Below are 17,495 nucleotides of genomic sequence, written 5' to 3'. Positions count from 1 at the left end.
AATCTACCGGAAACTGAAATTCGATGCAGGGAGGATTGGGTGGATGATTAATACGTCTAAGACGAAGTATATGCTGGCCTGTGGATCCAAGATCCGAGTCCCGTTTGTCTAGTAATAACAAGGTCACGACCGACGACGACGACCGTAGAAAATGACACCAGACGTGAGATCCGGCTGAGAATGATCAGCGGCAGTCGTGCCTACTATGGAATCCATAAGCAACTGCGGTCCGGAAACTTAGCGTTCGCAGCGTTACAAGGTTGCAAACCGCTCAGAACCGTAAATTAGACGAAAACCGAAAAATATGCTAATTGTGGCAAAATTAAACATGATGACCTTCTGGTTTTGGTCATCAGGTACAAATTTTCGTTTATCCGTATAATTCCCTAACTATTTTCGATAATCCGTAAAAAATCCGTAGGAAAAGCTGAAAATCCGTAGATTTGGAGCATCGTTCCGTAAAAGTGCTCAAAATCCGTAGATCTACGGAGAAATCCACGACGCTCAAAAAACCAGTTGTCCTCTACGGGCATGAGACATGGATATTTTTCAAGAAAGACCTGCACACACTCAGAGTATTCGAGTGACGAGTAAGAACCATCTTTGACGGCGTGCAGGAGAAAGGAGTGTGAAGGCGAAGGATGAACCACGAGCTCGCGCGACTCTACGGCGAACCCAGTAACCAGAAGGTGGCGAAGACTGGACGGGTACGCTGGGCAGGACATGTTGCTAGAATGCAAGACGACTGACCTGCAAAACAGGTGTTCACTGACAATACGGTGGGGACAAGGCGAGCCGGGGCGCAACGAGCGATGTAGTTAGATTAAGTGGAGCGTGATCTGTCGAATGTGGAATGACAAAAAATTTGGAGAACAGTTGCCATGGACCGAGTGAATTGGAGGAATATTGTTCGTCAAGTTATGTTTTGTATTGGAAAAGAATCGGTAGTATCAGTTGCAGATTTTGAAGAAGAAACAACGTCTTTTCCACTTATCCAATGTTTTTATCTTTATAAAGATCTTCTGAAGATGGACCAATAAGGATCAAAACGTTGGAGAAGTAAACAAGATTCGTTAAAAAATCGTGACCATGATTGTGAGATTTTTATGTTTTCAAAATTCGCCCATATTTCCAACTCAGAGAAACTTTAACTCCAATCCGTAAACTAATTGACAGCAATTGAAACGAAAGGGACCGTCCATCCATCTGGAAACGACACCTAACAAAGGGGTTCAAAATGCATGAATTATCCAACCATTACCGACAGCTTTAATGGTAATCACGCATCATCAACATCATACATCGAACAACCAACTATAAAGGTGACTCTTGGAGGAGATCGGTTTCTCTTTCTGTTAGTCCTTACTCTAACTACTGCCACTTGGCCATCATGTCATCCCGATTGGTCCCAACCCTACGTCGTAAGTGATACTGATGGATGGATAATAGCCAAGAGCCAAAAGATGTCGAGCCGTGGGGTGAAGGGAAGGATAGATAACTCAATTACGAATGACTGGTTGCAGCAGTATTGTTGTCGTTGTGAGAAAGGTACAGAGAAGCGAGAACACTCCAGCCAGCTAGCTAGGCTTCCCCATAATATAGAGAATTTTCTCCTTGCCAAAGCTGTCGTAACCAGACAGAGCTGGATTTGCGTTCAGACGAGATGTAGGTATAGATACGGATAACGGGGTGGGTTCTCATTTTTTTTTTTTAAACACTCAAGGGCATGATTTGATTCTGGATTTGCTTTGTGCCATCGTAAGTACTCGGTGGCTATAGATTTAGAAGAGTTTCATCATCTCATCTGAACGAGTCAGTCTTGCTTGTGATAACAACGAACCTCATTTGAAAGTTGAACCAGGAGTGCACCAGGAGAACGTGTTTCAAACGGGCTTAATTATTACGAACTTTGACTATTGAATACGGGAGCGGGCGTAGGAAACAATCTTGCATTATGATGGCTTGTTTTGGACAAACATTTTCATTTCGCCTCAAACGCCTCAAACTCAAACCATTCGTGTGTAAAGTTTCGTAACGTTTCTCAATAAATGGAAGAAAATTGCATCTCGATTTTTATCCATTTCGGATAAATTAAACTATTTTTACCAGGTAAACACACCCCTGAAAATATATAAACTCACTAACTTTTCAAAACTCCCAAGATTCTATGGAAGCCTTGTTTCCTTCTATGTAGAGCGTGTAAACTGAACACGACGCTCATTAGACCAGTTGTCCTCTACGGGCACGAGACTTGGATATCGCTCGAGGAGAACCTGCTTATACTCGGAGTACTCGGGCGACGAGTGTAAAGAATCATCTTTGGCGGCGTGCAGGAGAACGGAGTGTAGAGGCGAAAAATGGACCACGAGCTAACGTGACTCTACGGCGAACCCAGTATTCAGAAGGCGGTGAAGGCTGGCCGGATACGCTAGGCAGGAATGGTTGCGAGAATGCCGTACAACTGTCTTGCAAAACAGATGTTGCCAGCGAATCCGGTAGGAACGAGACGAGCTAGGTGGTTAGACCAGGTGGATCGTGATCTGGCGAATGTGGGATGCCCGAGAAATTTGAGTACGGTTGCCATGGATCGAATGAATCGGGGGAATATTGTTTATCAGGTTATGCCGTGAGACGGAAAACCATGTAGATAAATAAAAACATCGTGTAAGAACAATTTACCTTCAGCGAGATTTTGCATTTCGATCTCCATGGTTATACCTACAGGCTGTAAGAACGAATTTGAACTCACAAATAACAACCTTCATATTCATCACAAAAAAATCAAAATAGGACTAGGAAAGCTTCAAAGAAATGTAAACACCAAATACAGCTCACGTGCCACGATCGGTGCTCAAATACGATCAATTCGATCTAATCCATTCCGACGTCCAGTCCCGCAGTCCCGATTCAATGTGCTAACTAACTCAATTTAGTTAGCATATCAAATCAACTTGCGCAATGGAATGATGCGATCCATCTATCTCTATCCATCTGCCCATGCAAATGAGTGAGCCGCGGTGCTTAATTGAATAAATTCGCACTTTCTCATTCCCGTTCGTCTCTCATTCATTGAGTAGATAGATAGAGGCCTGCCTGACACGACTGTTTGGCGCGCGTGCGGCAGACTTGCAGTTCTTCTTTCTTGGAATACGGTATTCTGATGGGCGCTTTCATGGATTCAGAATTTCTTTTTAATTTAAAATCGCAAACAGACCATTGAACTACTGTTTTTGTATCACTTTTTTTTAAATTTTATTTTACAAATTCAGGGATGAGTTTTAATGTAAATGGAATTCAAGATGAACTGTAAAAGACGGATTTTCTATGAAGGTTTATAAATATTTATCAAATAAATTAGAAGATATCACACAATAGTATGTAATGATTGTTCTATGACCTATTGTATAAAAAATACTAGAAATAGGTGTATACAAAATACTACAAATAGCGTGTCGCTCCTTTTAACATCCATTTGTATGTAACAAAAAATAACGCTCTTTATTGTCCTTACTTTGTGTAGTATCATTGCATGCTCAATTGCTCATACATCATCGCAGCTCATCGACTAAACTTTTAATCCCATTTGTTTAACATGCTTCACGTGGTGTCATTTTTTACGCCTGTCTCAATTGAGTAACATTTAATTATGTTACAGCTATGTATGTATATTTCGTGTTGTTGTAATTAATTTTAAACTGCTAAAACATTCCTGACATGACATTTATTGGATGGTAAACTAATAAATTTTATTAATCTTTTTTCACCCCTTCCCACTCACGTGCTCCCTCCTCAGTTGGATGAGGTTAGGATTTCAAGTTGATCCTCGAGGCAAAGTACCCGTTAAGGTAGTGGCCAAAACTTTCGCTTCCGGTAAGTTGCCATTACTTAAAGATAACGAGCAGTAATAAAACATATTCATTCAATTTTAGGTAAAACGGAAAAGCTGGTTTATCAAATTATGGCCGATCTCGGACTGCCCAGTGGCAAGAACGATGCCATCGAGAAGGCAGACTTCACCTTCGAAAAGTTCTACGAGCTGTATCACAAAATTTGTCCCAGAAACGACATCGAGGAACTGTTCCGTTCAATGTATGTTGTAAACTAATGTCATGTCTAATTCGATTCTAATTTTCTCCTTCAATTTTTGAAATATAGCACTCAAGGCAAAGCGAACGTAATCAATCTTGAGCAGTTCATCAACTTCCTCAACGAGAAACAACGTGATCCTCGTTTGAACGAAATTTTGTACCCGCTGTACGATGAGAAGCGAGCGCTCGAGATCATCACAACCTATGAGCAGGACGAAGCCGCCAGAGATGCTAGTAAGATTACTTTTTAATCCTCTTTTTATCTAACACATGTTGATTGACACCTTTTTTTCTTCAACAGAAACCCTAACCAAAGATGGTCTGATTCGGTATCTGATGTCGGACGAGAATGCACCAGTGTTTCTGGATCGGTTAGATATCTACATGGACATGGATCAGCCCCTATCGCATTACTACATCAACTCGTCCCACAATACGTACCTGTCGGGGCGTCAGTTCGGTGGCAAAAGTTCGGTCGAAATGTATCGACAGACACTGCTGGCCGGGTGTCGCTGTGTCGAGCTGGATTGTTGGGATGGGAAAGGCGAAGATGAGGAACCCATCATCACCCACGGTATGGCCATGTGTACCGATATTCTGTTCAAGGTTGGTTATTCAAACCTATAATAAATTCTGATTATTATATTAAAATAAATTATTCAATCCAGGACGTCATCTATGCGTTGCGTGATACGGCCTTCGTCACCTCGGAATATCCTGTGATTCTGTCCTTCGAGAACCATTGCTGCCGGGCGCAGCAGTACAAACTAGCGAAATACTGTGATGAAATTCTGGGCGATCTTCTGCTGAAGGAACCACTACCAGACTACCCGGTAATATCAAACTACTTCTTAAATTCTTTTCAGGTTTTTTACGCTCTTCGATATCCATCATCCACCAAACTTAAACATGTAAAACATAAATCATTTCAACGGCATGGAGATGACCAGTGAATTGCCAGGTTTTTTACCTGTCAGCTTACTGGTTATCTCTATGCTCAGCTTCGTGAAAATGAAAATATTTGAAGATAGGGCGTCCAAGTCAGATTTTTTTCCCAATAAACAGCAATACAACTTCTCTGAATATGTTCGTCAACATTCTGCCAGTAAGTTTAAATATCAATCACAGCCAATGTGGCAAATTTTCGAGCCTCCATAAGTGAATGCTTCAGCGAACCATCGCACAAGAGACTTGGAGTCAATAGGAACTATTTTAAAGCTTAGTTTCAAAGCCATTTGATTCGTTAACCTATTCATGAGCCATACAGAAATGTTTGTTCGTTTGAAGATAACGCTGTTTGGCTTCTGCCTGTTTCACCAGTGTAAAGACTCTTTAAATGTGCTGACACTTACTTTAGTCCAAGCTGACCATTTCTTACTTTAGTCCAAGTAAATTCAAATCTCCGAAGTAGAGAGTAGATTCCTGAAATTCACTATCGATCGTAACGATACACAGTTCATTTTCAGTCCAATAAACAAAGCTTCTTGTTTTCCCAAACTCTGTTTTTTCACCAACAGACTATTGACCTAAACTAGCGACCCGCCACAAACTATTCCTGCAGGATATCTTTGTACCACGCGAAAAGCATAGGTCATTCAAAATGGTATTTTCCTGAGTCGAGGTTTTCGATCGTTTTTACTCCAATATAGACTTATTGCGTCCATCACCCCTCGAAATTTTATATGAAGGATCCCTAACATTAGAACAAGTCGGAATATCTTCACATCCGCTACCCTCCGTATCAATCATTCCACCTAGATTCTTTCGAACTTTTGCTCTGAATCACCCTTAAATGAGTTTATGAGTTTAAGAATTGCGATTAAGCTGTACGTTGACTATGGCAATAGTCGCACTAGTGTGCTCCATCGCAATAATCCGCAAGCCAGCATAAACTTCGTCTTGGACGTATTGAGTGGTATTAATCATCAACTCAATCCTTCCTGCTTCGCTTTTCAGTTTGAGGTAGATCTCCTCCACCGCCGGAGGTGATCTGTCGACTATTGCAATGTCATCGGCAAGCATATAAGTTGACTGGATCTATTGTGCCCCGCGTTAAGCCCACCGCTCGTTGAATGACACCTTCTAGCGTCAAGCCGTTCTCGTCCACTCTGATATTCTTTTCGTCTTGTGCCGATTGCGAGTCGCTTATCCTAGACTCGCGTCTGTCACAACACACGGCCGCGTCTTCACGCTACGATTCCGATCGTTTTTCCTAATACTGATCCTTTTTCTTAACAAGTTCCACTAGGTACAGAGAAAGTAGAGTGTAGTTTTTGTATTCACAAAGAGAGTTTGTTGAATATGACTCTATTCTTCAAATGATGATTACAGAATGAATGTGAAATCTTCTCAGTCGAATGCCTAACAATCCTGATTGCTATGATTTGACCTACTTTGAATATTGGATTACTATGATTGCACGTGGTAACATTTCCTCCCTTCTAATCTTAGAATAGATTTGATTTAAATCTAGAAGGATTCTTCGTATTCGTTGAGGCCGACTGATGGATACAGGAATGAAAACCTCCGTAGATGAACCACAACCAGCAACAGCGTCATGGAAATCTTCATCTCGTGATGGGCTAGAAAGAACAGGGCTGTTGATACCTACAGGAACGTCATTCTCTGGACAATGGATCGGTTGAGCTCCCACTACAATAGGTACTTGGGCCATTGATAGTGAATTTTGGACTGATTGAACCTCGTTTGGTAACCGCACAGGATTTTGAAGGGGTTCCAATCCAAACATGTCTACCAGTATAGTGAGTGGACTAGCTGATTCGGGGCTTTCTTCAATCGTTGTTTGGCAAGGCTTGAGATGGTTGACATAGCCATTGCCTTTCTCTTGCACGTGGCTTTTGCTATCTTAACCAATCTCTTCAACTTCGATAAAAGTTTGTAGAAAGCTTATCAACAAAGTTCATTATTTCTCACATAATTCGATAATCTACACAATCGGGTAATCCTAAGCAATTCTCGAGGGCATAAGCTGAGGCCTACAGTTCTTTTTAGAAAATTTTTTAAAAATACTTTTCACGTAACCAATTTCTCCATCCTTCAGCTTGAACCCGGTGCTCCGCTGCCCCCACCATCGGCTCTGAAACGAAAGATCCTGATCAAGAACAAAAGATTGAAGCCGGATGTGGAAAAACGGGAGCTGGAACTGTTCATGCAGGGCGAGTTCGTTGCCGAGGATGACGTTAAGGAAGATGCCAGTGCGGTGCGAAAGATGGATGGCGTTGAAGAAGGTCCAGCAGTAGCAACGGCAGCTGCTTCACAAGATGGCGGTGAAGAAGTTCCTGTCGTGCAGTATACCGGTTCGACCACCAATGTACATCCCTGGTTATCGTCAATGGTCAACTACGCGCAGCCCATCAAATTTCAAACGATGGAATACGCCGAGCAGAAGAACATTCACCACAACATGTCCTCGTTCTCGGAAACGGCCGGAATGAACTTGTTGAAGCAACAGGCCATCGAGTTTGTCAACTACAACAAACGGCAAATGTCGCGAATTTACCCCAAAGGAACACGAGCAGATTCGTCCAACTACATGCCGCAAGTGTTCTGGAATGCCGGTTGCCAGATGGTGTCTCTGAACTTCCAAACTTCCGATCTACCAATGCAACTCAATCAAGGTAAGTTCGAGTACAATAACAACTGTGGCTACCTTTTGAAACCGGACTTCATGCGTCGAGCGGATCGAAGTTTCGATCCCTTTGCCGATGCACCAGTCGATGGTGTGATTGCCGCATCGTGTGCCGTGCAGGTTATTGCCGGTCAGTTCTTGTCTGATAAGAAAGTTGGAACATACGTTGAAGTCGATATGTACGGTCTACCCTCGGATACCGTCCGAAAGGAGTTCCGCACCCGTTTGGTTCCAGCCAACGGTCTCAATCCAGTGTACAATGAAGAACCGTTCCTCTTCCGTAAGGTTGTCTTGCCAGATCTCGCAGTGCTTCGTTTCGGAGTTTATGATGAAAACGGTAAACTCCTCGGTCAAAGAATACTTCCTCTCGATGGTCTTCAAGGCGGTTATCGGCACATTTCTCTACGAACGGACGCCAACTTTCCGATGTCTCTTCCTATGTTGTTCTGTAATATTGAACTGAAAATTTATGTACCCGATGGCTTCGAAGATTTCATGGATGCTCTTTCGGATCCTCGTGCTTTCATGGGTGCCGCAAAAGAAAGATCTGACAACATGAAAGCCATGGGCATCGAAGAGTCGAGTTCCGGTGCTGCTGCCGATGCAAGCAAAGGTATGAAAACTACCGAAGTAACCGAACCACCGCTGGTGTTCGACCCAATCACGGTAGAATCTTTGAGACAGGAGAAGGGATTCCAAAAGACGGCTAAGAAGCAACAGAAGGAGCTAGACAGCGTTAAAAAGAAGCATGCCAAGGAACGAATGGGTGTGCAGAAAACACAGAACGCTGCCATCGAGCGTCTCATCAAGGGCAAAAGCAAAGAGGAGATCAAGGCCGATCCAGCTATAAGGAAGGTAATACAGGAGCAGAACGCAGCCTGGAGCGAAATGATCGAACGTCACAAGAAGGAAGAGTGGGATCTGCTGAAGCAGCAGCTCGACGATCAGAAAGAGATCCTGCGAAAGCTAATGGAGACGACACAGGCGGCCCAGATGAAACAACTGGAGGCCAAACACGAACGGGAGGTCAAGGAACTGAACAGCCGCCAGGCCAAGATCTCGGTCGAAACTTCAAAGGAGGTAGCGAACGATAAAACTCTAAAAACCAAGGGTGAAAAGGATCGTCGATTGCGAGAGAAAAAACAGAACAACATCAAGCGTTTTATGGACGAAAAGAAGGTGAGAAGGATGAGGGTTATTTAGGGTAGATATTGGGTAAAACGTTTCTTACTTTCCTTTTAGACCGCCGGCATCAAGCAGAGTCGTGAGAAGGAGAAGCTCAAGGTGACCCACGACAAGCAGCTGGAAGAGCTCGACAACGATGTCCAAAAGGTACAGAACGCTTGCCGGGAAATCGTAACCCTCGAAACAGTGGTGTAGTACCTACTAGCGCGTTTCTAACGTATCTCAATCGGGGAGACTTCACGACCCTATGTATCCACTAGTAGTTAGCCTCAAGTCACAAATGCTACACATGCTTGTAGTAGTGCTCGCTCGTTCTTAAAGAACGCAAATGACTTTTTCCGAGAAATGTCGTGTTATAGTTTTTTTAGTTTTTAAATCATTCTCGAACTCTTCTATAACTATCGTTATTTCGTTGCCAAACTGATCTGTGTTACACCGTTATTTGATAAGTATCTCTTAGCGTTGTTATTAAGTTTTGTCATTTTTTATTTTCTCAACCGATCAATCTTGTTAAGAATTGCCAAAGCGAGTTATTTATTTTTATACTTGAAACGATTAGTTTGTTTTGTTCTAGTAGGTACCTAGAGTTAAAATTGAAAGAAAGAAACACTCGAACGTGTGTGTACCTTAAGCCACCGGAAATGCTATTAATTTACTGTTTAGTTTGTGTTGTAACATTCTTCAAAAAAAAACTGGACCTTTCGTTTGCTGCAAACACGTAAGCTATGTTTTTCCTTTACTTTCGTTTTTTTATACGTTAACTTACTTACCCCCTATTAACATTTGTTCTCTTAACAAACTTTAAATAAAAAAACGTTTTACTGAAATGACGCTAACGCAGGCTTTGGAACTATTGATCGTCGAAAGATGTTGTGCAAATAGTTACTTACCATATTGTTGTTTTTTGAAAGTATGTGTATTAATAATAATCAATTATTCAATAGCATTTCTACAATAATTAATTTAAAGTTTTTAAGTATTACACAATTTTGCTTCTTTAATAAAGCACTTATTTTAGCTACCTAAAGTTTAAAGTAAAGATTACACAGGACAAAAACTAACAATATGGTACTGTTTAATAAAGCTAATCGTAAAGTTTTCAAAAGCGCATCTGGCCACAAAAATTAACCTTTTTCTATCTTCTAGCTAATCGACATGTACAAAGTTGATGAGGAGGAGTACAAAATGATCAGCAAGTTGGAGTTCTACGCTTAAATCCACTCCTGTAGCCCAGTTGCAGAGCGCGACGCGACGAGTCGAATGAATAAAAAAAACATAAACTTTATACCCAACCAGAAGAACTGAATTTTTATATAAACAGGCCGCCCGCCCTTATTCTTCTCTGCAAATCCAGGAGGTGGATAAGAGGAGAAGGAACAAGAGGAAGCGAAATACTATCTCGTTAATTAAACTTTTAGAACTAAAGTAACTGATTTAGGTTTATAAGCGCAAAAACAAGGAGAAAACAAGAAACTGTGGAAATATTTATGGATCACACATATAAAAAGAAAAACATACTGAACGTGTATATGATGAGTACGAAAACCCCATATATTTTAAGCAAATGTTAGAATGAAAAGATAAAACAAAATCTCCATTATCAAACTTAGTGGTAAAGAAGTATGTATCATTTTGAACTTGAAGAATCTAGGCAAACCACATAAACGGTGAAGATAGAAAATATTATACTGAACTAGAGAGTATTAACTACTTACATTTATCACTGAGGTAGAACCCTTTTAGGAAAGAGCAAACGCAAAAGTGAGATTAGTTGTTGTTTTTAGTAACATTTTTTTTCCTATGAGGAAACTTTAAAGGGAGAAAAAAAACAAAGGGAAGAGTGACTTTTCACCCAACCCGACGATAAAAATCCATGAGGGATAGTTTTTAAACGTTGCAAATAAGAATAAAAACATACCTTTAATACTATGAATCTAATGAAAATGAAAGGGAACAAAAGAAATTTTTGCTATAGAGGAAAGAATCAAATTGACTAGTAGTCGCAGGACAAGAATTAAGTACTATATCAATGCTATTAAAAATGAGATGAAGAACAGTTATTGAGTTAGAAAGAGAATAGTTTTATTTTGCAGTTGATGTTAATATAATTAAACTTTTTCCTGATTTTATCAAGAGAAGTTTTTGTTTATGTTTTCAGCTTCTGATAGATGTTGATTGTTATGTCCATTTTCTTTAAGAAGGTCAATTAGAAATTGCATAGGATAATTTATCTAGCGCCCCCGTTGTTTAATTTTACGAATAGATTGGATAAAAATCTAATGGAAGCAATCCCTTTAGCTGCATTTTCAGGAAGCAATCAAAGCTGTTTTTAATTGTGGAAACTAAATATTTTATCCAAGGGAGCTCGTCGTGCGTTCAGATAAACGGATGGCACGTAAATATTTATGAACATGATAACCCCAAAGTATATGCATTAAAAACACACATCACAGAAAGTGTATATCGAAGAACAATTTTAAATTCACTAATTCAAAATGAAACAAATAATAAGCAAGACGTATTTAAACAGTTGCAAACTAGACATACCAAATTTTAAACAAGTTACTGAAAAAATGGGAAACCAAAACTATAATATATTTAATATGTATAATGATCAGATAGGACAACAACAGTATCATTTACTATTAAGCGAACAGCAAATCCTACTTTCAAAAACTCCCCCTCCCTCAAAACGCAGAATCACCTGTCCTTACTTCCCGCAGTAGGATTCGGTGTATCGAAAGACAGAAAATGAACTATAACGCCATGTTACACCAACTTTCACTTAAGAAATAATCAATTTCATCCATCTTATTCATAAACAAATCTCGATACATTTAAACTACAACAAGAATCATGAGTGCCTATAAAAAAAAACAAATCAAACCCTATACTTTTTTATCAACGAAGAACAACGTGGCGGTGAAATTTCCTGTTTCCCATCAGAAAATATCTCGTGTCATTTAGAACCACACAAAAAACACAATGCAAGAATGTGAGAGAGAGAAAGAGGAAAATCAAGTGTGGTTAAGTTCACTGCTTGACAAAACAACTAAATAGTACGTTCGTAGTCGAATATAAAACTATAAAAGTCATTCAACGAATCTCTCCTCCAAAGTTCACAATTGCAAAGAAAGAAACAAACTAAACTAATAACCGTTCTCAAAGAGAAAAACACACAATTAAAAAGGAAAAAAGGAGAAAAAACAAAAAAACGTATGTTTTCTAGTCGTTACTTTTTAAGATAGAAAAAAACAGCAACAACAATGTAATCATCACAAATTATGAACCAAAAGTTTAAAAGCAATCGTTTCATTTCCTGTTTTCCGAATGAATGGTTGATACTACCTATATCCCAGAATCTTCCTTTGACAGCATAAATCCATAAACATATGGATTGAAATATGACAAACGATTGTAAACGAACTTCAAATCCAGTATTTATGAACTCATGTAACTCCGAGCGTTAAAATTCGAGGTCTTCAATCAAATACAAAAATCAATAAGTAGAGAAATCCGGTTTGATTTTGTGATTAAATTTAAAAAATATTTACAAGACCTATATAAAAGAAGAGAAAACATCAACTTACTATTAAAAAGTTCATCCACAAGTTACTGGTGGAATTCCGTCTCGGTATGAAAATTGTAGTGACGAAAAAGCTTATAAAACACAGATTAATAATTAGAAGGAAAAAATAAACATATATAAACGAATCAATCACCACACATCACTGACGAAGGTGTTCATGTGTTTTAACTGTTTCTAGTAGAAGATATCACTATTCCATTGTCGGAACTTTTGTCGATATTTCTTATTTACTTAAGGTTTTATCTCTGATCTTCCAACGTAAATGGCCGAAAAAAGGATCTCCACTGTTGGCGATCCAGAGACCGCTTCTTCTGATATCAGTCAAGATTTTGTCGACATTTCCAATTTCTGCGGCTAGGCTTCGCCTCTTCTTCGCCATTGGTAACTGCTAGCTTACGATTCGAAATAAAGATTTATACATTCTTCCGAAGACATCGGCCAAGAAAGCCAGTAATCTCCCCCTTACAAGAGTACAAGAGTAATCCGAATTGACAGCCAGATGTTCCGAAGACCCGTAAAAGCAAATCGAGCCTTCCTGAACCAGGTTTCGTTGGCGTTCGAAATAAATGTTTGGCATACGCTTCCATCGACTTGGTCTTTCAATATCGTCAGCCAGATCAAGATCGTTCAGCTGCCCCGTTATTGAAGGGTTGCACTTCGTCGGTCCTCTAACGTCGGTCTACATTCGATCGATCCAGTCAAGAGCTACTCCATTACGAAGGCCAAAATAAAGTGTCATAAAATACATCCTTACCACACTTCCGCGATTGTCGGAATCGGATTGAAAAATACGATACGAAGTTTGAGCTGATATTTCGATATCTCTCGAACTTTTTTGCCGTCGCGAAATGTCGTACCTACAATAAAATGGATTGGGAGCTTGCCGAGCCTTATTTTGTTCAACTGGCTTTTCGATGCGTGCTCAATTCTGACATTCGCCTTCCAACGCAAATTTATAAAATCGTAAAGGACCTTTCAAGTCTTGATAATTTTTGTATGATTCAATAGAGGAACTCATTCTTAAACTTTTTGTTAAACAGTGTAAGTTCCACTGAAATTTATAAAAAAAAAATTTTGCAGGACTTAAAGGTTAAAATTTAGCTTCGATCAATGCCTTCTACGCATGATCAATGGGAGTTAATAAATTCTGTTATTAACACAAATTAGCTTCAGTTATCTTGAATCTGATATTAACTAAACAAGTATCCCAAGATAAATGAAAATGTGACTTTCGAAGCGAATTCAGAACATGATAAGCTCAGCATTACTATAACAATATATTCAAACACTCACTAACGAACCACCATTTCCGATTAATTCAAACTTCGAACGCGACGACGTTCCCGATACAATGAGAATCGCTGAACTGTAGTGAAAAAGATACAACATAATTGTTAATGTGAAGTTAAAAAAAAATCTTAGTTGATTATAGACTTACTATACGGATCGAACCTAATCAGCTCCAGCTTGTCGGCCAAACGTTCACGGATTTGCGTGAACTGATGTCCGCTCACGGCACTTTCCATCAGCACCAGGATATTTCTGAAAAAACGGAAGTTTCAATAGTTTTCATTTTGCTTCCTAATTTCAGAATGGTTTTACTTACTTGCTTTTCGCTTTTTTTAATAAAACATTCGTAAGAAACATTTTTAAAAGGCTGATAAAATTCGTGAGAATTGCATAAAAGTGTGAGCCCGCACAGCCTGCAGTTCAAACAAAACCAAATGGAACCAAAATCATAACAAAGCAAACGCTTGGCCTAACGCGGAAAAACGCTTCGAATTTGACAGTTGACCTGAAAGCCAATACCACACCGGTCACATTTTCTGGCATTGTTTGTTTAAAGCCGTTTTTCGTTGCAAGTTCTAAATATTTTACAATTTATGTGCCTTAAAACGGAACAAAACAAGGTATAACACAAATTTAACTTCTTTTTTTACCTGCAAGGATATGTTCTAATTTACATTTTCCAGGTATGAGTAAAATGCCTTCGATTTTCGACACCCCACTTCCGGCTGAGCCGAAGAAACAGAAAAAGCGAGTCAACGAGTCCGGAGAACCGGACGGGGCTGCCCAGAATGAAAAGCAAGCGAAAAAGAAGAAAACTACCGAGGGCGGTGGTTCCACATCCAAGAAACAGCTAATCGATCAGGTGATGAGGGAACTGAATCAGGGAAATGCGATCCAATCTCCGAAAAAAGTCGCCAGTAAAAAGGTATGTACAGTAGTTTTTCGATTTTATCACTGTTCGATTTTCCAATACTTGCTAAGCTCACGTTTTATTTTATCACGGTTATTGTTTCGATTTTATCACGTTGTTTTTGGAAATCATTCAGAAACCATTTGCCGTTTTTCTATTTTAGTTTCAAGTTTCGCCAAATTCACGGTTTTACCATTATCACGGTGAAGTAAGCGTGATAAAATCGAAAAACTACTGTACAATTTTACTATAATTTAATAGCCACGCATTCCGTAGGTTGGTTCATCTCTGGGTCATAAAAAAACATAATAATATAGAAATTCTTTGTATCTAATGTAGTATATTTTGATTTTAGAAAAATAATTCAGCAGTTGAGATCGGAACACCAAAACTCACTCCAAAGAACACGAAAAAGAATAAATCTGCCACAAACATTGAAACGTCCACACCGAACGGAGTTAAACCTATAACTCCAAAACAATCAGCAAAGAAGGATTCATCATCCAAGGATAGCACACCGAAAGGTGTCGATAAAAAGAAGGTGGGGCTTGTTTTGAATTCTGTTATGCTTTCATATTTGTCTACGAATTCATATTTTTCTTTTACCTTATCCTAGAAGAAGGCCGCGAAAAAGTCTCCAAAAAAAGGAACCAAACCAGCAGGACTGAAAATTAAACTACAAGACCTTAACAGACACAAAACAAAACTGAGAAAGTCGCTTAACGCTCTGAACCAATCCAAAAAGGCTAAAACTAAAAGCACAACTGAAAATTCTTCGTCCCACGCGTTGCAAGAAGCGTCATTCGATGATGAAACATTTAAAAGCAACTTGAATAATCCCATGCCAATAATACCAGGTGCCGTAAGTCAACCGAAACCTGCTAAAAAGATTGCCATACCTTTACCCCTGGATTTCACGCCATCTAAAGTGAAACAGGAACCGAAAACGCCAAAAGCGAGTGCGGTCGCTAAAACTTTACTTCCTGAAAACCAGGAGATTTCAGATAGTTATGAAGTGGGTCGCACCAAATTCGGTTGGGTTATCCATCCGGTTACGGTGGACGAATTTATGGCTCAGCACTGGGAGAAAAAACCCTTGTTAATTCAGCGTGGCGATTCGGAGTATTTTAAGTCTCTTCTATCAAGAAAGAAAATCGATGACATGCTCAGAACCAACAATATTGAATACACCAAAAATATCGATATCACTTCGTACCGTGAGGGTAAACGTGAGACACACAATCCAGATGGCAGGGTTCTTCCACCTGATATGTGGGCGTTCTACGAGGAAGGATGCAGCGTTCGAATGTTGAACCCACAAACCTACCTTCCCGAAATCTACGAGATGAACGTTAAACTGCAGGAGTTTTTCCACTGTATGACGGGTGCCAATTTTTATCTGACCCCACCGAACAGCCAAGGCTTCGCTCCGCATTTCGATGATATCGAGGCCTTTGTGCTTCAAATAGAAGGTCGCAAACATTGGAAACTATACAGCCCACGTGTAGAATCAGAGGTCCTCGCTCGATTTTCATCACCAAACTTCGAACAAAGCGAAATAGGCAATCCCATCTTAGAAGTGACTTTGGAACCCGGTGATTTGCTTTATTTTCCCCGTGGTATTATTCATCAAGCCAGCACCGTGCCGGGGCACCATTCACTCCATGTTACTATGAGCGTTTATCAAAAGAATAGCTGGACCGATCTTCTGGAATATATGTTACCACAAGCCCTAGCTTTGGCATCGGAAAAGCATATCGCGTTACGGCAAGGCATCCCACTGGATTTCCACCAACATTTCGGAATCGTCCACTCGGACAGCAATTCTACCACAAGGGAGGCTATTATCGAGAAATTTAAAGCTTTCATAGACGTGATTTTCACAACGGATGCACTCGATGCTGCGGCCGATCAGCTGGCCAAACGATTTCAACACGATGCTTTACCTCCACTCATTGAGAAAAATGAACTTCCCAAGACAGTATACGGAAACAATTACGATTTCAAGGCCGATGGAACGGTCAAATTGAAACCTAATTTCACCGATAAAACAACCGTTCGTTTGCTACGTCGTAATATCCTTCGGCTGGTCAACGAAGAGGACAAATTGCGAATCTACTACCATATGGACAATTCACGGGAGTATCATGAGTTCGAGCCGAACTTCTTGGAGATCGATCAAGATGCGGCCATCGGGGTGGAACTGCTGGTTAAAGTATACCCGAAGGCGATTGCGATTGCCGATCTGCCTGTCGATGATCGGATTGAATTTGCCAAGAGTCTCTGGGAGAAGGGACTTATTTTGCTCAATGTCTAGTTGTAATTTTCTAAGTAACACAGCCTATAGTTTATTTTTTATATTTTAAAATTGTGTGAAATAAAACTTGTGCAAAGTTATTTTCTAAGGAACAACGCCATCAAATTGGACGAACTTTAAGAATTTTCTTTTTACGGTTCCAGTCCGTAAAACTTGCGTGTATATTCCTTGGCTCCAAGGGCCTCTCATATGGTTGTTTTAAAACAACATTATGCATTAAAAGTTAAGAGGGCTAAATTTTTAAAATCACTGAATTAATTGTTCATCATATCAGACTATTTGAACGTGATTTTATTAAGTTTAATGTCGGAAATTCTATTCAAAGTATAGACTGAAATGCAATTAGGTCAACTGAATAGAATTTAATTTCTTAGATCAATTAATCATGCAGAACGGCAGCACTGCATGAAGCGTTTGAGCACTCAAACAAATCATACGATTCAATTTTGTTTCCTCAAATGGAGAGG

The 17,495-nt window shown here is 39.8% G+C and overlaps 4 protein-coding genes across 18 annotated transcripts in view; 2 read left to right on the top strand and 2 right to left on the bottom strand.

Annotated features, from left to right (window-relative positions):
• Nucleotides 1–12,657, top strand: part of LOC129754383 (1-phosphatidylinositol 4,5-bisphosphate phosphodiesterase-like) — a 114,961-nt gene extending 102,304 nt beyond the window's left edge. For all 3 annotated transcript variants that reach the window (XM_055750432.1, XM_055750431.1, XM_055750433.1), the window contains exons 6-13: nt 3,794–3,870; nt 3,930–4,089; nt 4,156–4,322; nt 4,390–4,694; nt 4,757–4,921; nt 7,150–8,916; nt 8,980–9,069; nt 10,069–12,657. In XM_055750432.1, the coding sequence (XP_055606407.1) occupies nt 3,794–3,870; nt 3,930–4,089; nt 4,156–4,322; nt 4,390–4,694; nt 4,757–4,921; nt 7,150–8,916; nt 8,980–9,069; nt 10,069–10,137 (2,800 nt within the window). In that variant the 3' untranslated portion in view covers nt 10,138–12,657. The remainder of the gene's footprint in view (nt 1–3,793; nt 3,871–3,929; nt 4,090–4,155; nt 4,323–4,389; nt 4,695–4,756; nt 4,922–7,149; nt 8,917–8,979; nt 9,070–10,068) is intronic.
• Nucleotides 1–17,495, bottom strand: part of LOC129754380 (uncharacterized protein CG43867-like) — a 691,811-nt gene that overhangs the window by 325,513 nt on the left and 348,803 nt on the right. The gene's annotated exons all lie outside the window — the stretch shown is intronic.
• LOC129754392 (39S ribosomal protein L33, mitochondrial) lies at nt 13,770–14,254 on the bottom strand. Its single transcript, XM_055750446.1, has 3 exons — nt 14,118–14,254; nt 13,950–14,053; nt 13,770–13,877 (listed from the first exon to the last, which is right to left on the bottom strand). The coding sequence occupies exons 1-3, from the start codon at nt 14,156–14,158 to the stop codon at nt 13,825–13,827; spliced, it is 198 nt and encodes a 65-aa protein (XP_055606421.1). The 5' UTR covers nt 14,159–14,254; the 3' UTR covers nt 13,770–13,824.
• Nucleotides 14,309–17,123, top strand: LOC129754385 (bifunctional lysine-specific demethylase and histidyl-hydroxylase NO66-like). 3 transcript variants are annotated; one of them, XM_055750438.1, is made up of 4 exons: nt 14,309–14,421; nt 14,485–14,663; nt 15,067–15,252; nt 15,328–17,123. In XM_055750438.1, the coding sequence occupies exons 2-4, from the start codon at nt 14,487–14,489 to the stop codon at nt 17,026–17,028; spliced, it is 2,064 nt and encodes a 687-aa protein (XP_055606413.1). In that variant the 5' UTR covers nt 14,309–14,421; nt 14,485–14,486; the 3' UTR covers nt 17,029–17,123. The 3 variants fall into 3 exon arrangements, with proteins under 3 accessions (XP_055606413.1, XP_055606412.1, XP_055606411.1); XM_055750437.1 differs by having other exon boundaries at nt 14,485–14,726; nt 15,331–17,123; XM_055750436.1 differs by having other exon boundaries at nt 14,485–14,726.

Source organism: Uranotaenia lowii, chromosome 3, assembly GCF_029784155.1.
Source record: "Uranotaenia lowii strain MFRU-FL chromosome 3, ASM2978415v1, whole genome shotgun sequence".
Lineage (NCBI taxonomy): Eukaryota > Metazoa > Arthropoda > Insecta > Diptera > Culicidae > Uranotaenia > Uranotaenia lowii.
The sequence above is the reverse complement of the archived record's forward strand: the minus strand, read 5'-3'. Positions and strand labels throughout refer to the sequence as shown.